At 47.3% G+C, this 19,961-nt stretch overlaps 1 protein-coding gene across 7 annotated transcripts in view; it reads right to left on the reverse strand.

Moving 5' to 3' along the window:
- The window catches only part of SMARCD3 (SWI/SNF related, matrix associated, actin dependent regulator of chromatin, subfamily d, member 3), a 103,947-nt gene that overhangs the window by 62,931 nt on the left and 21,055 nt on the right, over positions 1–19,961 (reverse strand). Inside the window, exon 1 of one of the 7 annotated variants that reach the window (XM_063324116.1) lies at positions 2,586–2,750. The exons of the other annotated variants lie outside the window; for them this stretch is intronic. Coding sequence (XP_063180186.1) covers positions 2,586–2,663 — 78 coding nt within the window. The 5' untranslated portion in view covers positions 2,664–2,750. Of the gene's footprint in view, positions 1–2,585; positions 2,751–19,961 lie in introns of those variants that run through there. 7 annotated transcript variants of the gene reach the window in all.

Genomic DNA, 19,961 nt, shown 5'->3' on the forward strand with positions numbered 1-19,961 from the left:
AAGCCATATTTATCCATAAAAGCACTAGAAATAGAGCAGAGAGGAACGAAAGAAAAGGACAAAGTAAAGGATGAAGCCTTTGGGAAAAAAACCAACTCTTTTCCCACAAAAACAATGTGCAAGACCCTGATGAAACGGAACAGGAGTAAAAGAACTGTAAAAATAAATAGCTGAAAGAAATCTAACCTTTTTAAAAGAAGAACTGCTTACCAGAGGTGTAACAAACTATCAAGAACTCAAGCAGGATGAGAATGAAGTATTGCACTTGAGATTTTTAACCATTAAGAAATTTCCCCTTTCAGAGGTATCCCATTTGACTGGGACAAACAAGGGACATCTTCTAAGCTGGCAATATGGAAAAGAACAAAGGCAAGATCAAGTGCACAAGAGCAAAGGGCGAAGTGACCTTAGCAAAGGAACATATGTTTCCAGAAAGCTCAAGTGAATCCAAAAGCTAACTGCCCTTAGGAAATACTGCAAAATTATCCCGTTCACTTAAGTGTTCACATAGCAAAAAATTTTCTCACAACATTCTACCCCTATTTACCTCTCCCCATTTTGGGGGGGGGGGGGGGGGGGGGAGCCTGTAATAAAATAAAAAAAAAAAGTAATCTGAAGAGGAGGTTTTCCCCTGAAATTAGAGCAGAACGTGACTCCAAGAAATCCCAGTAAAGTTTGCTATGTAACTTGATTTTTCAATGAATTAATTCTGATGCTGACACATCGTGGATGGTAATAAAATTCAATAGCCAGCAATTCGTAAACTTAAGATAATATATCAATATGTCAATATGCTCTTATTTGGTAGGATACAGGACCTGAAGAGATAAAATGAAGTTATAACTTTTAAAATCCTTTTTAAGTAATGGAAGACTGACTACCCCAACCTGTGTTTTGATCAAAATGAACCTGAGATAAGGAAAAAACTAAAGGAAAGAACAAACAAAAGCAGAACTAAAGGAGATCAACGTGGGGGAAAGGAGAGGGTCATACATGAGGTGTTCAGGCAACAGAATAACAGACAAGAAGCCTCAGCCTCACTAACAAGTAGCAGGAAGAAATGCAGATATTCCAGGCAAACACAAATATTCAAGTGAGATGCCACCAGTGGCAGAACTCCCAGGGCAGAAAAGGCAGACTTTCCTAGCATCCAAATAAGTAATGGAAATGAGTACTGCTATATTCATTCTGGTATAAATTAAAAATTCCCATGCTTAAGCGGCTAGGGTGCTCCTTTCACATGAAGTCCATCTAGGTGTGGAAGAAGCAAATTCACATTACTATTTTTGCCATTCTTCTTGATACTAAAGGAAGACCACTGCTGTGCAAACGCCAACAGAAACCTGGGAAAAGGCAAAAGCATCCCACATGCTCACCCCACCCAACTCGCCTATGGCTCTGCCCAGCTCCAGCCCTCCTGAGCCAGACCACCCCAATGAGCCCACTGTCCACAACAGAGCCACCGCCACAGACCCGCATGCCCGCTCCTCAGCCGTCCCTGCACGTCCGCCATCCTCGCCACAGACTCCTGTATGCTGCCACCGCATCGCCTGCTCACTGTCGCACAAGCACAGAATGACACCTCAAAGTCCTTCGCCCTGCAAGTCCCACCACATCCAGGATCTGCAGGACGCACGCTAGATCCTACTCATCTGCAGTAAGCCTCAATAACGGAGACAACTTAGGAGCCTGCTGCGAGCACCACGGATTTCTGTGATCTTTGCACCAGAGTCCCCACCTGATGTCTTCAAAAAGGTGCCACAGGAGGTGCCAGAATCCTCGAGAGAGAAAACCCTCAGGACTATCAGTATCCAAACAACATCTGCATTCCTTAAGAGCTCTTTAAGTCTTATTTTTGTTAAATGTGTATCAATACAGGAAATCCAAATGTCATAAATGGTGACTGCTCTCAATCACTAGAGATTCGTTTAAAGAACATCGTTTCCAATGGCAGCAAAACAGGGTTAGCATTTCCCCTTAAATGGAGATCGAAGACCCGATTCTCAAACAAAAGCTGGAAAATTTTTAAAGACCTGAAGGATCGCTTCAATTAAGCATGACACCCTGAAATTCTCTCGTGGGTGAGTTCCCATAGACTGTTACAGATCTGCAGAGCTAATCTCCTCAAGCCCCTGAAAGTCACCTGTTAAGTAGCCAGAGGATACACAAGAGCCAAGACTGGAGACAAGAACCAGAGGCAGTACCACAAGGCTTCATCAAGCTTTCATCAGAATTGTTTTTCAAAACACAAGTTTGATTACAGAACAAAGTGTCCTACAAGCCCATTTGGGTCAGATCCAGCGCAGATTCTGCACCATGATCAGGCTCAAAAGCACGCTATTCACCATTCATGGAGAATCAAAGCAAAAAAATCACAGCACACATCCCCCCAGACACAAGCCTGTTATTATCAATGAATCAGTGCATATTCTGGGGGCTTTGCAGACCCCGGTGCTCTCCTGGCAAGGCAGTCACCAGCGCCCCAGCAGCACGCTGCAGGAGCCGATCCAGCCCAGCACAGAGCCTCCAGTTTCCACTCATCCCTCTATTCAGAGCCAGCCAGCTCACTAACTTTCCCGACTCACCACCCCATGGACCAGAAACTCAAAAAGTTTGCTTTTCGTAGCTTTGCGAGCCCCTCCTGTAACTTCGTCTGTAGCCATCAGGGTCTGCTCAGCCTCTCTCACTCTCTCTCTTCCTCTTTCTTTCCCTTTTCTGCCTTTTTCTCCAACTCTCCCCTCTGAGTCCTGCTGGGCTCTCACACTTCTAATAGCGCGGAGTGGGGAGGGGGCCCCTTCAGGGCCTTGCTGACGGCCCACTCGCGCCCAGCCTCAGCTGCTGCATTCCTACACTGATAAGCCAGAAATAGTTTGTGCTGCCGGGTTCTGTGTGTTTACTCTGCAGGGACAGAAAATCCAGCTTTTTAAACCTCTCTGTCCAAACAGCAGAGATAAGCGGGAGGCAAATTGAAAACACGCCTCAGCTCTTTGGTGGCAGCGCTGCAGCCTCTCCTCCTCTGCAGCGGGGATGGTGAATTCTGGGGCAAGGGGAAGGGGGAGGGGGCAACTTCAGCAGCGACATGAAACTCACAGAGAGTGTTTTCCCATTAGGAAATGCAGCAGGCAAGCAGTGAGAAACAATGGTTTTCCCTCGCTCCCACTGCTCCTCCCGCGCTGCGTTTCCAGGCCTTTTCCCCAGGGAGCTGGCAGGCAGCACACAGAAACATTCGCTGGCAGCATTTCCAGCGTGCGAGACGGAGAACGAACCCCTCTGGACACGGGAGAGGAACAGCGGGAGGCAGGGAGCTGGGAACAGGGAGGGACGGCGCGTGAGAGCAAGGGGAAAGAAAGAGTGTGAGAGCAGTGGGAGGAAGGGGGCGGGGGGCAGCATGGCGGCAGCACAGCACCCGATGGCTTCCACGCTCCAGGCCGCCCTCCGCCCCTCGGGGTGACCGCCTGCAGGACGCTCTGGTACCACCGCAGCGGATCCATTAGAGACCCCTGGTGACTGACAGGCGCAGACAAATTATTAACACCACAGCTGCCGCGGCACATCCACAGCTCGCTGGTCGCCACACAAAGCCCTGTGACAACGTGTGTCACCCCAGGACACTGCGGGGCACTCGGGGCCCACCTGCCACCCCGGGAAGGGGGCAGAGAGTGGAGACCTCCCCTCTCCTCTGCCACCGCCAGCTGCTGCAGCAGCTCTAGGTGGCCACTGGCCAGCACAACACCCAGTGCTGGCAGCGCGGTGGCCATTCTGCGAGCAGCAACACTGCCTCCTCCATGATGGCAGAGCAGGCAGCGCCGGCCTGGGGCACCGACCTGCTCACCCACAGCTCCGCGCCTGTCTGCTGCCTGCAAGGGGATGATGCTTCCCCGTCTGCCTGACGCAGCAATAGACGAGATGTTGCCAGGTTACGAGAGGGGCTTATTCTATTCCTCTGCTTGAAATTCTTGTCTAGGGGCTATGAATTTTCTGGCAAGACTGCAAACAGAAGAGAATCAGATCCGAAACAAATAAATACATTTCTGCCCTCAACCAGTAATAAAAACAAGCACAGAAGAGATACTGCATTAGCCAGCAGCAAAGAGCAAGCCACAAAGATGATACTGCCTTTTGCACATGGGGATGAAGGCAACAACCTCCACCAGTATTTAGGGTGACCTCAATCCAAGCTCTGCTGTGTGGCAGTAGCCACGGGAATCACAGAAATTTTGGGAGGGTGGGCATTGTTATCAGTCCCCCCTCTCCCTCTCAGTCCCTCAGAAGGAATATGCCATACAAGTGTGGCCTTATTCAGTGCCTGAGCTATTCCTGAGGGTCTAGCTGACTTGCTCTAAAAGCACGTGTAATCTGGAATGAAACTACTACGTGGGCTTGGTAGGCTTAGGCTAGCCGTTGGACTTGACGTTAAGGGTCTTTTCCAACCTAAACGATTCCATGACTCAATGTGTCAGCATGTCTGGCAAAGTGGCACTGGGCCTGCATCTGCAATTATTTTTTTTCGATGCCAGAAGCACACAGAAATGTTGGCTCCCATCTTGCGAGCCCTTTCCCCTGCTCCCGGCAGGACAACATGCGTTTTCTTTTGGGACTGCACTGACCGCGGTCTCCTGCGGCTGCCGGGGCCGGGCCAGCTCTGCCCGCAGCGGGGCAACCGACAAGGGGCTGGGCAGGCGCCGCTGCTCCCACTGCCCGCAGGGAGCGTGCGGACGCCCGCACCGCACCGGACAAGCCCTCGGGGCTCCGGGCAGAGCCGCCCTGCGGCCTCCGAGCCCCGGCTCGGCCCCGGCGCGGGAGGCGGGATGCTCCCGCCGGCCCTGCCCCGCCGAGGCGCGGCGGCGCGGGCAGGCCCGTGGCGGCGGGGCGCGGCTGCAGGCGGCGGCGCGGCGCGCAGTCCCCCCTCGTGTCCCCCCGCGCTCCTCCGCCAGCACCATCAGCACCGAATGGCAACGGCGCGCCCGGCACGGGCAGGGCGTGCGCCAGCCGCGGTCCCGGCCGCGCCGCAGGCGGGCGGCGGCCGGGCGGTGCCGCGGGCCCCGGGCCGGGCCGGGCCGGGCCGGGCCGGGCCGAACCGCAGCGGACCACTGGTCCCCGCGGCCCCGGGCTCGGCGGCGCATGCCCGGCACGGCTCCCGTGAAGGTCAGCCGCGGCCTAGCGGGGACGCGCGGGCGGAGATGGCCGGACGCGCGTGAGGGAGCGGCCTTAACCCCTTCCGCGCCGCCGCCAGGGCCGGGCCGCCGCCCTGGGGAGGCCGATGGCAGGGAGAGGTGCGGGGCCGCGCGGCGAGCCGGGGCCGCGGACGGGGCAGGCGGTGGGCGTTCCAGCTGCCCGCGCCCCCGCCGGGGACGGAGCGCGGTGCCGCCGGACGGGCCGCGGGACTGCTGGCCGCGGCCGCTGGGCTCCCTGGGTCGGAGGCGGAGGACAAGGCAGAATCGGGCTCCGCGCAGAGGTGCCGCGAGTCCCGCGGCAGCACGTTCAGTTGCCGGCGGCAACCAGGGGACGCGGCAAGCGGCGCCGGGCCCGCACTCGCCTAGGGCGGCGGGACACGCCTCGCCCCCGGTGACCCCGTCGGTGCCGGGCAGCCGGGAAGGCGCTTCTTTATTTTTCTAATGAGTTACAGGTAAAGTAATGAGCTACAGTTGGTCCCATCTCCATCAATAGCTGGCTGCTTTATTGCCTTCTGGAGCAGGAGGATGTATTACAAAGTGTTACTGAATTTCAATTTAATACCTTACAATATGTATTGTATTCTATCTGGATGTTCTTAATAGGCATTATATAAAGAGATTTCCTCAAAAGAACATCAAATTACAAGGTCAGCCACTTGAAAACTAAGGAATGGCAGACTCACTGTAGCCACAGACTGAATGAGTGAAAGTAAAAAAAAAGAATCATGTAATAATAAAACTCAGCTCTTAGTATGACTGTAGTTCTCCAAGAACTTTAGAAAATAAATCAGCAGAAGTAGCTCTTCGTTTTGCAAATGGAAACTAAGGCACAATTGGATGGAAGTGCCTTGCCCAGCATCACCTGGCTGACAATGAAACCCGCTTCCTGCGATTCTCCCGCTCGCCACAAAGCGACTGTGTGATGCCTGAGCACAAACGGGTGCAGGTTACAGTGCCAGAATGTAATTAAGAGAAAAATCATATAATTTTATTTGAAAATGTTTCTTTTTTTCTATTTTCCCTACATGTTTTTTCATGAAAGTGTAGAAAATAAGCACCTGTGTTCTTTTCAAAAGCGCCTGGCTCAAGGCAAGCCTTCCCCAGCTGCTCCCAGTGTCCTGGCATCTCCCGACCATCGCCGGTCCAGGAGACGCTGGTGGTGCGGGACTTGCTCCATAACGCTTTTGTTCCTCTACCAGGTCTTGAAGGCTTCATGCCTCCACTGCTCCCCTTCCCTCTCACTTTACGCAATATTCCGAGCCCACTTTATTTCCAGGAAAGGCTGACATTCTTCCTCTTGGGGCTCTGAGAGGCCACCTTTTCTCCCACAAGTTCATGTGTTTCGTTTTTACTTCTGTGCTATTATTGAAGCTTTTAAGATTGTTAAACTAAGATGGTCACATTAGAAAAGATATGAATCAAGATGTTGTTTTGGGGAGATGTTTGCAGCTGCTTTCGATTTTTTGATCTGCAGGTAATTAGAGAAGTACATGAAGGTACTGGTTGCCTTAAAGAGGCATGGTTTCTCTCAGCCAATTTTCATTTGTCAGCAGCACTCTGTTCACCGAAACGTAAAATATTCTCAACAGCTTTGGAAATTGATGCGATATGGCATAGAAAAGGTACTGAAAAACAGGCAGCAAATATCCCAAGATTGAGGCTCTGCTTAATCTAAAGAAATGACCACTTGTTCCTGAGTTCAGAATTACTCAATATTCTCATTAACAATATGGATAATGAACTAGAGAACATGCTTATTAAATTTCCTAGCAACATATGGTTTGGAGGGGTTACAGGTAGGCTAGGAGACATGATTAAAATTAAAATCGCCTGAAGCTGGAGATACGGTTTGAAAAAAACAGGACATGATTTAATCGGAAATAGTGCAAGGTTCCACATCAAGATAGAAATCAACAACTATATAATCAAAAGATGGAGATCAACTGGCTGAAGAGGTAGGGTTTTTTTCTGGAAAAAATATTTGGGGATATAGTAGATCATGAACTGAATGTGAGTTAACAGTACTACACTGACACAAAATAAGCAGACAACCCCCCCAGAAGAGCAGTAACTGAATGGTGCCCCACTTCTCTCATCCCCTTGGTGGCAGCATAAGCAGTGACGACAACACTCTAGATTCTTCTTTTTCTCCTCTGCATTTTGTCTCTGCTTCTTCCCCTTCCCTTGTCCTCTCCAGGGCACAAGCAGTCCCAGCTCACCATTTCCTTGAGGCTGCAAAATTAAATTTTGCCCGTATTGCTGTGGAACCCTTCCAAAGTAATCCTTCTGTTGTGGTATGAATCGTTAATGTCTCAACCAGACTGTCCTTTGCAGTTTGGGGCTCTGTGCATCAGAGAAAATATGTGTGGGAGAATTCAAGATGGTTCAGGGGAGAACAGTAAGCGTGACGAGAACTGTAAAGCCCAAAAAGAGAAAAATAACAGTGTTCAGATATCCAAAAGGCTCCTGCAAATACTGGGACGAGCTGCTCCCCATACAATGTGAGAAATAATGGACTGAAATTTCTCACAGGAAGATTTACATTAGCTATTAAAGAAGAGCAGAGCAGCAGAAGTAGAGATGTTCTGGGATAGTTTGTCCAGCTGGGTGGGAATCTCCATTGCCTTCCAAGAACAGGTTAGAGAAGCATCTGTCAGAGTGACGTAGGTGGTGTAGATTCTGACTTGGTCAGGACAAGGAACTAGCTGATTCCCAGAGGTTCCTTTTGCCTTATTTCCCTATGGAAACTGTATGGAATTTCCTAAGACAAAGATAAGGCTTTTTTCTATCCAGACTGGTTTCCCCTCATGGATTCCACCGATATGATGCAAACAAGTTTAAGCCGATCAAAAAGGGTCCCTTATTTTTTTTTTATTTTGGAAAAAATACAGGTCTGATTGCTACAACAGTGTAAGAATAAGTACTCTGCATATGCAGATTGCTGTCAGGTATCCTTTAAGACTTCCTAAGCATCATACAGCTTTTAAACTGTGGCTTTTTGCTCTCTCCTTGACTCACCTATCTTCAACTACCATCTTGCATCACTGTCTCATAGAAGTACGTTTTTGCATTTGGCCTTTCCACTAGCTGTTTTTAAAATCTATCTGCAATGAAGAAATACCATAAGCAATTTGTAGCACGCATAAAGAAAGAAAGACGACTTGAAATAAAGGCAAAAAAGAGGAAATGAAGGCAAAGAAAAGTGTTTGTCTCTGCAGAGGTTCCAAACGTTATTCTGCAGAGGTAGAGAGATAATGACAAACTTACCTCCTGATTATTTTAAAAGCAATCAAAGGCAACAGCAGTGATGTCAAAAGATGGAGAAAAATACATGTAATACTATAGGATACAAAACAATGAGTCATCCATATCAACCATACCTATATTTTACCCAGCTCTGCACAATTCTGCGTGACATAATCACACACCCTGTCCCTGTCTAGCCCTACTCTGCCTCTGCCTCCACTTTTCCATCCTCGCCAAACCCACTTCCTGCAGCTTGGGCCGTGACACCTGTGTGTGGCTTCTCACATCGTCTTAGCAACGAAGCAGTGTGCTACAGGCAGCAGTCCACAACACTCATTTTCTAGCCACGGGCCAAAGCAGAGCTGCAAAGTATGAGAAGTTAGTAGGAAGGAAGGACTCCTTCCATGTCCTGGAAGGAGAATAAAGAAGATGCCAGATTGTGTTGGGAGTATGGATTTCTGTTTTTTTAAAAAATGAAGGAAATGGAGGAATTCTTGGTGGGGAATCCTGGGGGAATAGAGAAGGCGACCTACCAACAACTACCCCCAACCCTACTGCCCCCTAGTCCAAAAAGCAGAAGTATCTTCATGATATTTGGTGATTAGAACAATGGCTTTGGGGTGTGTTTCGTGGGAGCATCATAAAGGATTCACCTGCTATCACTAATTGACAACACAGATTGGGGAACCACTGGGTCAGCAAGTCCACTGTTGTATCATCAATAGCAACCATGTCATATGTAACCCTTTCAGACATAAATTTATTGCATAGCACTTTAAACCTTGGTATTCCTTTGGGACGGCTGCTAAAAAACTGAGCTCTTTGAATGGCTAAGGATGTTCTTTTAGTATATCTGGCTATTCCCATGTATTCTCTTACCATCATTGCCCTTAACGGTTCTTCTTTTGTGTCTAATGTTTATGCTTTGAAGCATTTATACATAGCAGTCCTACCCACACTCACTCCTCTTTTGTGAGACTAAACAAATGAAGCTGTTATTTGGTCTCTTAAAACCGAGTGCCTACATCCCATCATTCTGTCAGCCCTTTCCATGTCAGTCACAGTGAACCAGTCTAGAACGAGGGCAAACAGAACCGAGCGCTGATTCCTGTTACAAGTCCTTAAATGCGTGACTATGTACTGTACTGTCATCAGGTATCATCTGATTTCTATTGGCATAGTCTTCAGAATCATCCAGTTCTTTCCATATAACTTATTATCTTCTGCTTCAACGATACCTGTCTATTTTGTATCATCAACAAATTTAATTACTCCCGTTCCTATTTTTGCGCCATGGGCATTACTGAAAATACTAAATGACATCAATCCCAAGGCAAATCCTGAAGAAAATGCAGTGTCTTCTGTGTCTTCTCTACTGAACTCCTTACCTACCCTGCAGTTCTTCTATTGTCTGTCTCCTCAGTCCCAACTAAATTTTCAGATAGCACCATATCAAAGGCTTCACTAAAGTCTAGATAAATAAGATGTACACTGTTTCCTTTGTGTAGAAAATTAGCTATCTGAGAAAGAGTAGGTTAGTAAACTTACACTGCTTTTTTTATCCCATCTACTCCCTCCTCATGCTCAGTTATTTTCTCTTTCAAAAACCATTCTTGAGCCTTGCATGGACTTGGGTTCAGACTAATGCAACTGCCTAGAGTATTCTTGCCCTTCTGTATTATAGGAAAACCAACAGGATTTCCTCTCTCTTTATCAGGAAAAAATATTTTTTAAAGTCCATTTTGATCAATATTAATAATGCTAGGAATTATATCCTGTTCTCACTGAAAATCATTTGAAAAGTCTTTATAGTTTAAGCAAATCAATAAGTAAATACTGATTAAAGGATGTATTACTATGCAAAGCTACATAAGAACTGAGAAACAGCCTTAGGAAGCACTAGGAGACTGCAGAAAGCACATAACCAAAGAAGGAAAACAAAGCAATCTTGGCACAGACTGCCTAATAAATCCACCTCCCATTTCAACTAAACTAGCAGAACAATTAATAGGTGACTACAACCACATCAGCCTTAGAGCGCAATGGAAGAACTGAGAGCAACAAATAATATTGGGGATCATAAGAAAACTGCATTGCCAGACAAGCCCAAGTGTCTTTTTAAATTATTTTATTTGGCAGAATAATTACAACAATTACAAACAGACTACCCCCCCAAAAAGTCAAAGTTAATCTCAAATGGTACATCATTACAGCAAACATCAATGACTTTGGAAAATGGCAGTCAGTGGGAAATGGCAAATGTAACTTAAATGCAATGTAGTAAAACATGATCATATGCCTGAAATTCTTAACGTGAACATAATTTGTACGGAATTGCCGGGAAAAATAAAAATTACTGAAAGGTTATAAACAAATGATAAAAGCAAGTGGAAGGGAAGTGACAACTAAGGACTCCAAGGATGGCTGCAATATCCAGATTGTTTTACCATCTTCAAAGATCTAAAAGATGGAAGTAAAAGACATGTAGATTAAATCCTCAAATGAGAAGATTTTGGAAAAGCTTCACAGCCAGTCAGAACAGAGGATAAAAACAAAAAAATAATTAAAAAGCAATCAAACAGGCCTAAAATGTTAGACAGAAGATTTAGGCTGGAAAAACTCCAGCAGGTGGTAGAAGATAAATCCTGTAGTGAAAGAACTGTGCTGTGTCTGCAGCAGCAGGTAAGATGGTTTTCTTATCTTTTCAGCGTTACGTTCACCTAGTACCTAAATACATTTATGAAATCACAGAAATAAGGAAATGCCAGGCACTCCAGCTCATGACACAGAGATGCGATTACGGTACTCGGGGTTCAGCTGGACAATGGGCTTTCAACTGAGGCTCTTTTTGAGCAACTGAGTGTTGCAAAAGTGGAAAATGCCTGGCTCCAGCACAATACAGTGGCTTGTCTCCTTGCCTGTCTCACCAGAGCACAGGCACACCAGGCTGGCAGACTACAGCTTAGAGCAACAAGCTGCACTTGGCAATGGGGTCATGAAGTCGTAAAGTGTGCACAGTAACACACTGCATATGCTCCCAGAAAAAAAACATGTCTAAACGACAAGGCATGTCAATGGTGGCACAAGTTGTTAAATGGGCTTCAAAACATATGTAGAAGAAACACAGGCAGAAGAAATATAAGCTGGATCATTATGGCATTCAGCGCCTTGCAAAATAAACAGAATTTACAGTGGTAAAACTGAAATAGCAGGGGGGTCTGTTTGTGTGTGGCTGCTAACTGTGAGAGAGAGGAGTTACGTGTTGTACCCTCTGCCATATTATCTGTCACAGTTCTTGCCGTTCTTGGTACTCAGTTGTTCCTAGGGCCTGAGAGTACTCGGAGGTGCAGATAAAAACAATGTAGTCTCTGGCCTTTGCAGTTTACAAATGAAGTTAACAGATGGAAATGGAAAGAGCGCAGTGGAATGGAGCGCGCGAGCCATCCTGACAGGCAGTGGACCTGGCACACCAGCTGTCTAGCTACGCGTGTTTTGAATAGCCACCAAATTCCTACTCTCTGCACCCCATCCCTGGCACCTGTTTTCGGATCAATTTATACCCAGCCTGCAACTTGAAACCATAGAAACAACGTACTGGAGGAGGATTTTGACTACCCTGTTCTCCCTTGGGAAGTAAGTATGCTTCAAAGACATTCCCTAGCGCTCAGATGCTACAACCAAGCTAGTACATGTACATATGATACCGCAACACTGAATGTTAATTATAAATATGATGCCAAATAATAAGACAAAAATCTCTGCTATGGTTATAGAGAAAAAGGCTTTCTAAATTGTTAGTTATAAGTCTGAGATACCAAGAAAATTAGAAATTACTTCCTTAAATTCCTTTAGTTAAGATCTTGGATATTCATCTGGAGTAGGATCTTCACCTAGTCTCAATAAGCACAAAACAAACTTAAAACATTAGTGAAAAGTTTATGTAATGGAAGCTCAACCCCTAATATTCCGACCATAAGAAATACAGGGAGCAGAATACTCAGGGGAAAAAAAATTCCAACACAAAAAAAAAAGCTTGTCCTATTTCTGCTCTTGAGAAAAGCTTCTTTTGTCTGTAACTGATTATTTTCCTACTCCATCTGATCTATAACAACTCTCCCACCTAGCTGATTTTGTCTTAACAGTTACCTTTTTTTTTTCCAGTTTCTCCTCCTCCTCCTGCTATTTGAGTCAATCCTTCCTTTCCCCGAACTCCTGCCATTGCATGTCTCAACACCGCAATTCTGTCTTTTCTGAACTTGGCAAATACTTTTTTTTAATTCTGATTAAATCCAGAATGCTGATGGCAAAAATTTGCGCTGAAACTGTCTGCAATGCCAAACACAGGAGTAAGAAAGTGCCACTTCTGCATCCCACTGGTCTTACCCATTTGCTGATTTTACCCCACCCTATGACAGCTTTGCCACACATTTGTCGTGCCACTGTGCTCCAGGATACCTCGCCTCTTCCACAGCGCTGCAAGAAGTCAACAATCACAATTCCTCATGACAAATAATTTAATCAAGAATCAGGTGCAGGCCTACGCCCCTCTCCTTGTTATGGCCTGATTTTAAACCTTACCATTGCTCTTGCCTATTTCCCCCTTTGTACGTTAACTCCATTTCTGTACCAAAGGACCAGTTCTGTGAACCCTCTTGCATGCTTATGGCACACAGCTCTCTGGCATTTCCAACCAGACAAAGCCCTGAAGAATACCTTCAGAAAATGACCATTCTGTCTGGCAGTTGGTGAAGAACAGACCACATATAACTAACACAATAGTCTTTCAGCTTCTGATCCTGTTGCAGTCTCACAAAATAAAAATGGTTAGGATCCTTCCTGCAGCAAAGCATGCAAGAGAGCAGGAATCAGTCAAATGCTCTTTCAGTCCTTTGCTCTTGCCTAGAGGACAGGAGACACTCTCTTAAGACTAACGAAGATGTGACGTATTCTCTTGATTCCTATAGCAACGGTGCAGTACCTGCTCCTAGACTGATAGTCCACCGCCCTCCCCTCACAGAAAGCTGCACCATCATCTACACACTGTTAGTGCCACTCTGTTTCCTTTCCCATCCTAAACATGCACTGAATTCTAAGGTAGCTGACAACTTGCACGACTGGAGCGCTGTGATGGATGGACACAAGCTCTTTAGGAGGGGGAGCTGCCCTTTAGCTGAGAGTGCAGCTGGAGTGTGGGGAGCTCCACCTTGGGATGAACAGGGAATCTGCTGAGAGCTTATGGGTCAAAACTAGCAGGCAGACCAACACGGGTAGCGTCATGGTTGGTGTCTCCTCCCCACCACCTGCTTAGGAGATGTAGAGACCTCAGACAGCAGGAATAACCTTCACGTTCACAGGCTCTGGTCCTCATGGAAGACTTTAACGATCCCAATCTGCTGAAGGGATAACAGAACAGGACACAAGCAATCCAGGAAGCTTCTGGGGCACATTGAAGATTCATTCCTAACACAGGCGACCGAGGAGCAGACATGGAGAGGTGCTCTGCTGGACCTGATTCTTATAAACGAGGAAGAATTGGTCAGGAACGTGAAGGTCAGGGCAGCCTTGGCTGGACCATGACATGGAGGAGTTCAGGAACATGAAAGGATGGAGCACTGCAGAAAACAGGATCACAGCCCAAGATTTCAGAAGAGCAGACTTTGGCCTGTTCAAGGATCTGTTTGGAAGAATCCTATGAGTTACGGCCTTGGAAAGAAGAGGGTTCCAGGACAGCTGGTTGATTTTCAAAGTTCACCTACTCCAAATTCAAGACTGGTTCATGCCAACAGGCAGGATATCAAGCAAAAGCAGCAGGAGGCCTGCATGTATGAACTAGGAGCTCCTGACTGAGCTCAAGCATTACAAGAAAGCATACAAGAGATGGAAGCAGGGACAGGTGACCCAGAAGGAATGCAGACACTGTCCAAGCATGCAGGGATGTGGTTAGGATAACAAAAGCCCACCTGGTGTTTAATCTGACGAGGAACAGGAAGGGCAGATAGAAAGGCTTTTACAAGTACCTCAGCAGCAAAAGAAAGACATGGGAAAATGTGGGCTTACTGCTGAACGGGGAAGGGGACTTGCTGAGAAAGAACATAGATAATTCTGAAGTACTGAATGCCTTTTTTGCCTCCTCCTTTACTGGCAAGATCAACCATCAGGAATCCCAGGCTCCTGAGGGCAGTAAGAAAGTCTGGAGCAAGGAAGACTTGCCCTCAGCGGAGGAAGACATGGTTAGGGAAAAATTAAATGAACTGGACACAGAGTAGTCCATAGGACCTGGCAGAATGTACCCACAAGTGCTACAGGAGTTAGCCAATGTTATTGTGAGACACCTCTCAATTAGCTTTGAACACTCACGGAGACTGGGAGAGTTCCTGAGGACCAGAAGAAAGCAAAGGTCACTTCTATCTTCAAGAAGAGGAAGAAGAAGGAACTGGGAAAAAAACAGGTCGTTCAGCCTCACCTCAATTCTAGGGAGGGGAATGAAGCACATCCTCCTGGAAACCATTTCCAACACATGAAGCACAAGATGACTGAGAGTATTCAGCATGAATTTGCAAAGGAGAAATTGTACTCGTGCACCAGGACAGGCCAAGGGATGACTGGCTGGAAGTCAGCTTTGCAGAAAAAGAACAGGGGGTCCTGGTGAGCAGTAAATTGAAGATCATCCAGCAACGTTCCCTTGCAGCAAAGGAGGCCAGCAACATCCTGAGCTGCACTAGGAAGAACATTACCAGCAGGTCAAGGGAGGTGATCCTTCTCCTCTACTTGCCACTGGTGATACGGCATCTGGAGTGCTGTGTCCAGTTCTGGGCTCTCCAGTACAAGATGGATGGAAGTACTGGAGCGAGTGCTCACAAGGATGGTTAAGGGACGGAAGCATCTATCATAACAAGGCAAGGCTGAGAGAGATGGGATTTTTTTAGCATGGAGATGAGAAGGCTCAGGGGGTATCTTGTCAATGTGTGTAAATACCTGATGGCAGGGTGTAGATAAGACAGAGCCCGACTGTTCTCAATGGCACCTACTGACATGACTAGAGGCAATTAGCACAAAATGAAATACAGGAAATGTCATTTACACACAAGAAAAGTTTTTTTACTGTGAACAGGTGAACAGTTTTTTTACTTAGAACAGGTTGCCCAGAGAGCAACTTAACTCCATCCCTAAAGATATTCAAAACTTCACTGACCTTGGTACTCAGCAAGTTGCTGTAGCTGACCCAACTTCCAGGAGGGAGGCTGGACCACACGACTGCCAAAGGTCCCTCTCAACCTCAACCATTCTAAGATTTTATGATTCTACTCAGGAAAGATTTAAGCATTGTAAGTAACTGAAATACAGGCCCAATTAACATGCAGTAGATTCACATGAGGAACCATGGAATGGAGACTGACAGCAGAAAGGCAATGATAAAACACCTGGAATGCCCTTACCTGGAAACATACATGCAGACCTAGCTGCTCTTTCTTTGCAAGCAGAGCAAAATTATAGGGTGCAGAGACAGGGAGAAGAATCAAGGATCAGAGAGGCCAGTTTGGGAGTAGTGACTGAAAATGCCTTTTTTTTTTTTTTTTAACCTTAGAAGGCAGGTATTGGGCGCAAACCAGTATGATAATGAAGGTAAATAGTGCACTTCTTTTTACTGTCCCTTAATGCAGGTCTATGAAGAAGCTACTGTAATGAAAAGGAGGCTGTTGATGAAAAAACTTCAGAACAAAAGAACAAACACACTGCTTAGTAATACCTATACATAATAGATACATAAGAAATCACAGAATGCATACAAAATGCTGGTTCTAAAATAATTTTTCCAGTCCATCACTTTGAAATGATTACTGTTCCACTAGCGCTTCTGCATCCCACACCTCATATTTTAAAAGAAAAAGATCAAACCATGCTCGGATCCTACTTCTGGTCCCTGATAAATAGACGTTTGCTTTCTTAGAATAGCATCGCAATGGGTTTAAAAAAGTGGTGCCTATTATATATAATTTGTTTACTGTATTAGCGGTTTCTTATTTGGTGGATCTAGTGCAGGTAGACCTGTCAGTGCTTCTATACAGTTCTCCTTTTAGACATCAAAAAGGACTGCTGAGATTTCTGTTTTTCAGATTTCTCTGTCCACTCCTGTGAAAGAATTAATATCAAAAACTCTCTGATGCCTCTCTGGCTAGCAAGAATACTGCTTTCCTAACGAAGAGCTGCAAAGAAGTCTTCAATGCTGGCAATTAGTGACTGAGGAAGGAACTCCTAAAATGGGAACAATAGCGCACAGTTAATCTGTTTTATACAGGGAGCCAGAACAGCACCACACTATTCGCAGCTCACCCCTCGTCAGCTGTGGGATCAGAGCACCTGAACATGCCGACAGCCTCCGCTTCAGGTACAAGCAACAAAGAGCTTGGAGCCTGCGCTGTTGAGCTCTGAACAGAATCTTCCCTGTGAAGCCTTCACAGTACATCTCCATGGGAACAGACATATGCCTTTCCTGTTGCCGAGGAGACAGTCACTGCTTTTTGAGGCTGGTGAACATTGTGCCCAAAGCATTTCAGCATCTTTAATATCATAAGGAGCTTTACATAGGCATAATCACCCACCCCCCCAAGAATGTCAATCATTCTCCTCATTCCTATTTTTCAGAACCTGTTTTAAGCATTTTGATATGTCAGATTATTCCTAATATCTGGGTTTGATATCAGCAATAATGACCGACCTAAACACCTCTGTATGCCTGGAAGTCTTCCCATTCACTCTCACTGACCTAAGCTGCAGTAAAACAAATTCCTTCCTCTCCATGGGTTTCCTGTGGTATTGATCTGTACTTCGAGAAAAGCTGGCTGCCAAAGCCAGCGTCCATCTCTCCTCCGTCTTCTCCCACTATTTCTAAACAGAACACACGTTTGTGAAGCGAAAGGGCCCTGCGCAGACGAGGCCTGGGGCGGCAGCGCGGGACGGCGGCGTAGGCACAGGGCGGCGGCTTCCCGCCCTGCTTCCGAGCTGGGCCCTCACGGCACCGCCGCCGCCGCGCCCGGCGGTTCCCTACGGCCCCTCGGCGGCGGCCGCGCCGGGCCGCTGACGGGGGCTCCGCAGTGCGGGATCTCACCGCTGGGGAGCTCCGCGGAGCGGGATCTCGCCGGGTCGGCACCGCCGCCATGCCGCAGCAGCCCCACAGGCCTAGAGAAACCTTCCTCAGGCTGCCGTGGAGGAGATATGACAACAGACCGTCTTTTTTTTTCTATAGAAGCAGTTTCGATGCAGGGCAGAGACCGACTTAACCTCAGTGACACCTCCAACCCAGATGAACCATCATGCTCACCATTCCTCCGTTCCACCTGCAGAGCCTTGTACCTACCATGCAAGGGGACCTGGGAAGGTGGGGTAGTCACTGAGGAGACATGCCTGCTGTGCCAGGCAGGAACTTGTCACCGTTGCCCCCTATCCCTGAAGTCACTGCCAGGTGGTCCCTTAAGTTTAGCCAGGTAGAGAGAGGACAGGCAATCCTCCGTATCATAGAGTTGGAAGGGCCCTCTGGAGACCATCCAGTCCCACCCCCGGCCAGAGCAGGGTCACCCACAGCAGGTGGCACAGGGACGCGTCCAGGCAGGTTTGGGATGTCTCCAGAGGTGGAGACTCCCCCACCTCTCTGGGCAGCCCGTGCCAGGGCTCTGCCACCCTCAGGGGAAAGAAGTTCCTCCTCGTGTTGAGGTGGAACTAAACTGTCTGCCTGGCAAGCCTGTCCCAAGGAAGGCAGTCCAGTTACTGCATCCAGCTCTGGAGCCCTTAGCGCAGGAGAGACACGGACCTGTTGGATTACGTCCAGAGGAGGGCCACAAAAATGATCTGAGGGCTGGAGCCCCTCTGCTGTGAGGACAGGCAGAGAGAGTTGGGGGTGTTCAGCCTGGAGAAGAGAAGGCTCTGGGGAGACTTTATTGGGGCCTTTCAGTACTTAAATGGGGCTTATAAGAAAGATGAGCACAAACTTTTTAGAAGGGTCTGTTGCAGTAAAACAAGGGCTAATGGTTTTAATCTAAAAGAGGGTGATGAAACCCTGGCCCAGGTTGCCCAGGGAGGTGGTAGATGCCCCGTCACTGGAAACATTCAAGGTCAGGAGGGATGGGGCTCTGAGCAACCTGATCTAGTTGAAGATGTCCTTGCTTATAGCAGGGTGGTTGGACTTTAGAGGTCCCTTCCAACCCAAACTATGCTATGATTCTAAGGTAGGGTACAATTCCAGCAGTCTGGCTCTCTCAGATTCCCTGATACTCCTCAACCTACTCACCCCCTCTCAGAGCTCTGCAACCAGGCAGAGGAGTTCCTCTACCTGTGTGCACCTCCCACAGCTGCGTTCACTACTGCCCTCCAGTACGGGTGTAAGAGCTGTAAGCCTAAGGGAGGCTTTAGAGCCACCTGGGCTAAACCATGCATTAACAACCACAGAAAACGGCAAGTGGCTTCTCTTCTGCAGGGGATGGAGGCAATCATCTGCCAGCCAGACATGTTGTCACAGAAGGTTTGTTCTTAACTAGGGACCCTGATCCAGGTTGTTGTAGGGAGACTAACGAGGCTTGTCCAGGCCTTGAACCATCACCCCTTGCTGCTTATCCACATGTGAATGACAACACTGCCTAGGGAGTCCAGGAGCAAATCAAGAGGGACAACAGAGACCTGGGGGAAAGGTGAAGGACATGGCACCCCAGGTAATCTTCCTGACCTTACAGGTGCAGGGGAAGGCTCGAGCAGGAGCAGATTTATCCTGCAAGTTAACAACTAGCTGTGTGACTATGTCACAGACAGAGCTTTGGCTTGTGTGACCATGGTTCTCTCTTTGAGGAATGAGAACTGCTAGCACGAGACAGGATTCATTTGACAACATGGTGCAGGAGCATCTTTGGCCACAGGCTTGCCAACCTGGTGGGGAAGGATAACAGCCCCGTATGTTATGAGAGGTGGTAACAGCTTGCAAGTAAGTGAGGGAATGGAGACTGAGGGGGGAAGTACGTGGTGCAGAGCGCCCTTGGGAAGGATAAAACAGATCAAAAGGGACCCACTTTAAGTGCCTGCACACAAACACTCAGCCTGCGAAACATGAAGTCCAATAAATTATTCCAAGCATACATTTAAATTTTTGTACTTCAGAAACTCCCAGAGATACTAATTATCTGAAGGAAATGCTCACACAGACTCTCAGGGGAGAAGGCCTCTTACAACAATTATCTTATATACAGTGGCACCATTTCTATGCTATACCTCTGGCTCACCCCAGGAGAGTATCTAGGGCTGAGTACCATCATATTCCTCCCCTGTTTTCATACTCCTCCTTAAAGTTACTCTCAGCCACTATCAAAATATTGTGTGATACCCATGATGTGATCCGGGACAGCTGCCCCCAGAGCACCAACCAACAATCCCTCACTCAACAGATTCTTCACAGAATTTACTGTAACTTAAAAGGTATAAAGATGCTGGAAAGTCATGCAATCCTGATTTAAGGAATCACAACGATCTAGGATCTACTGTGTCCTGACATCTTTTCTTCCA

The sequence above is a fragment of the Chroicocephalus ridibundus genome, chromosome 2 (assembly GCF_963924245.1).
Source record: "Chroicocephalus ridibundus chromosome 2, bChrRid1.1, whole genome shotgun sequence".
NCBI classification, from domain to species: Eukaryota; Metazoa; Chordata; class Aves; order Charadriiformes; family Laridae; genus Chroicocephalus; species Chroicocephalus ridibundus.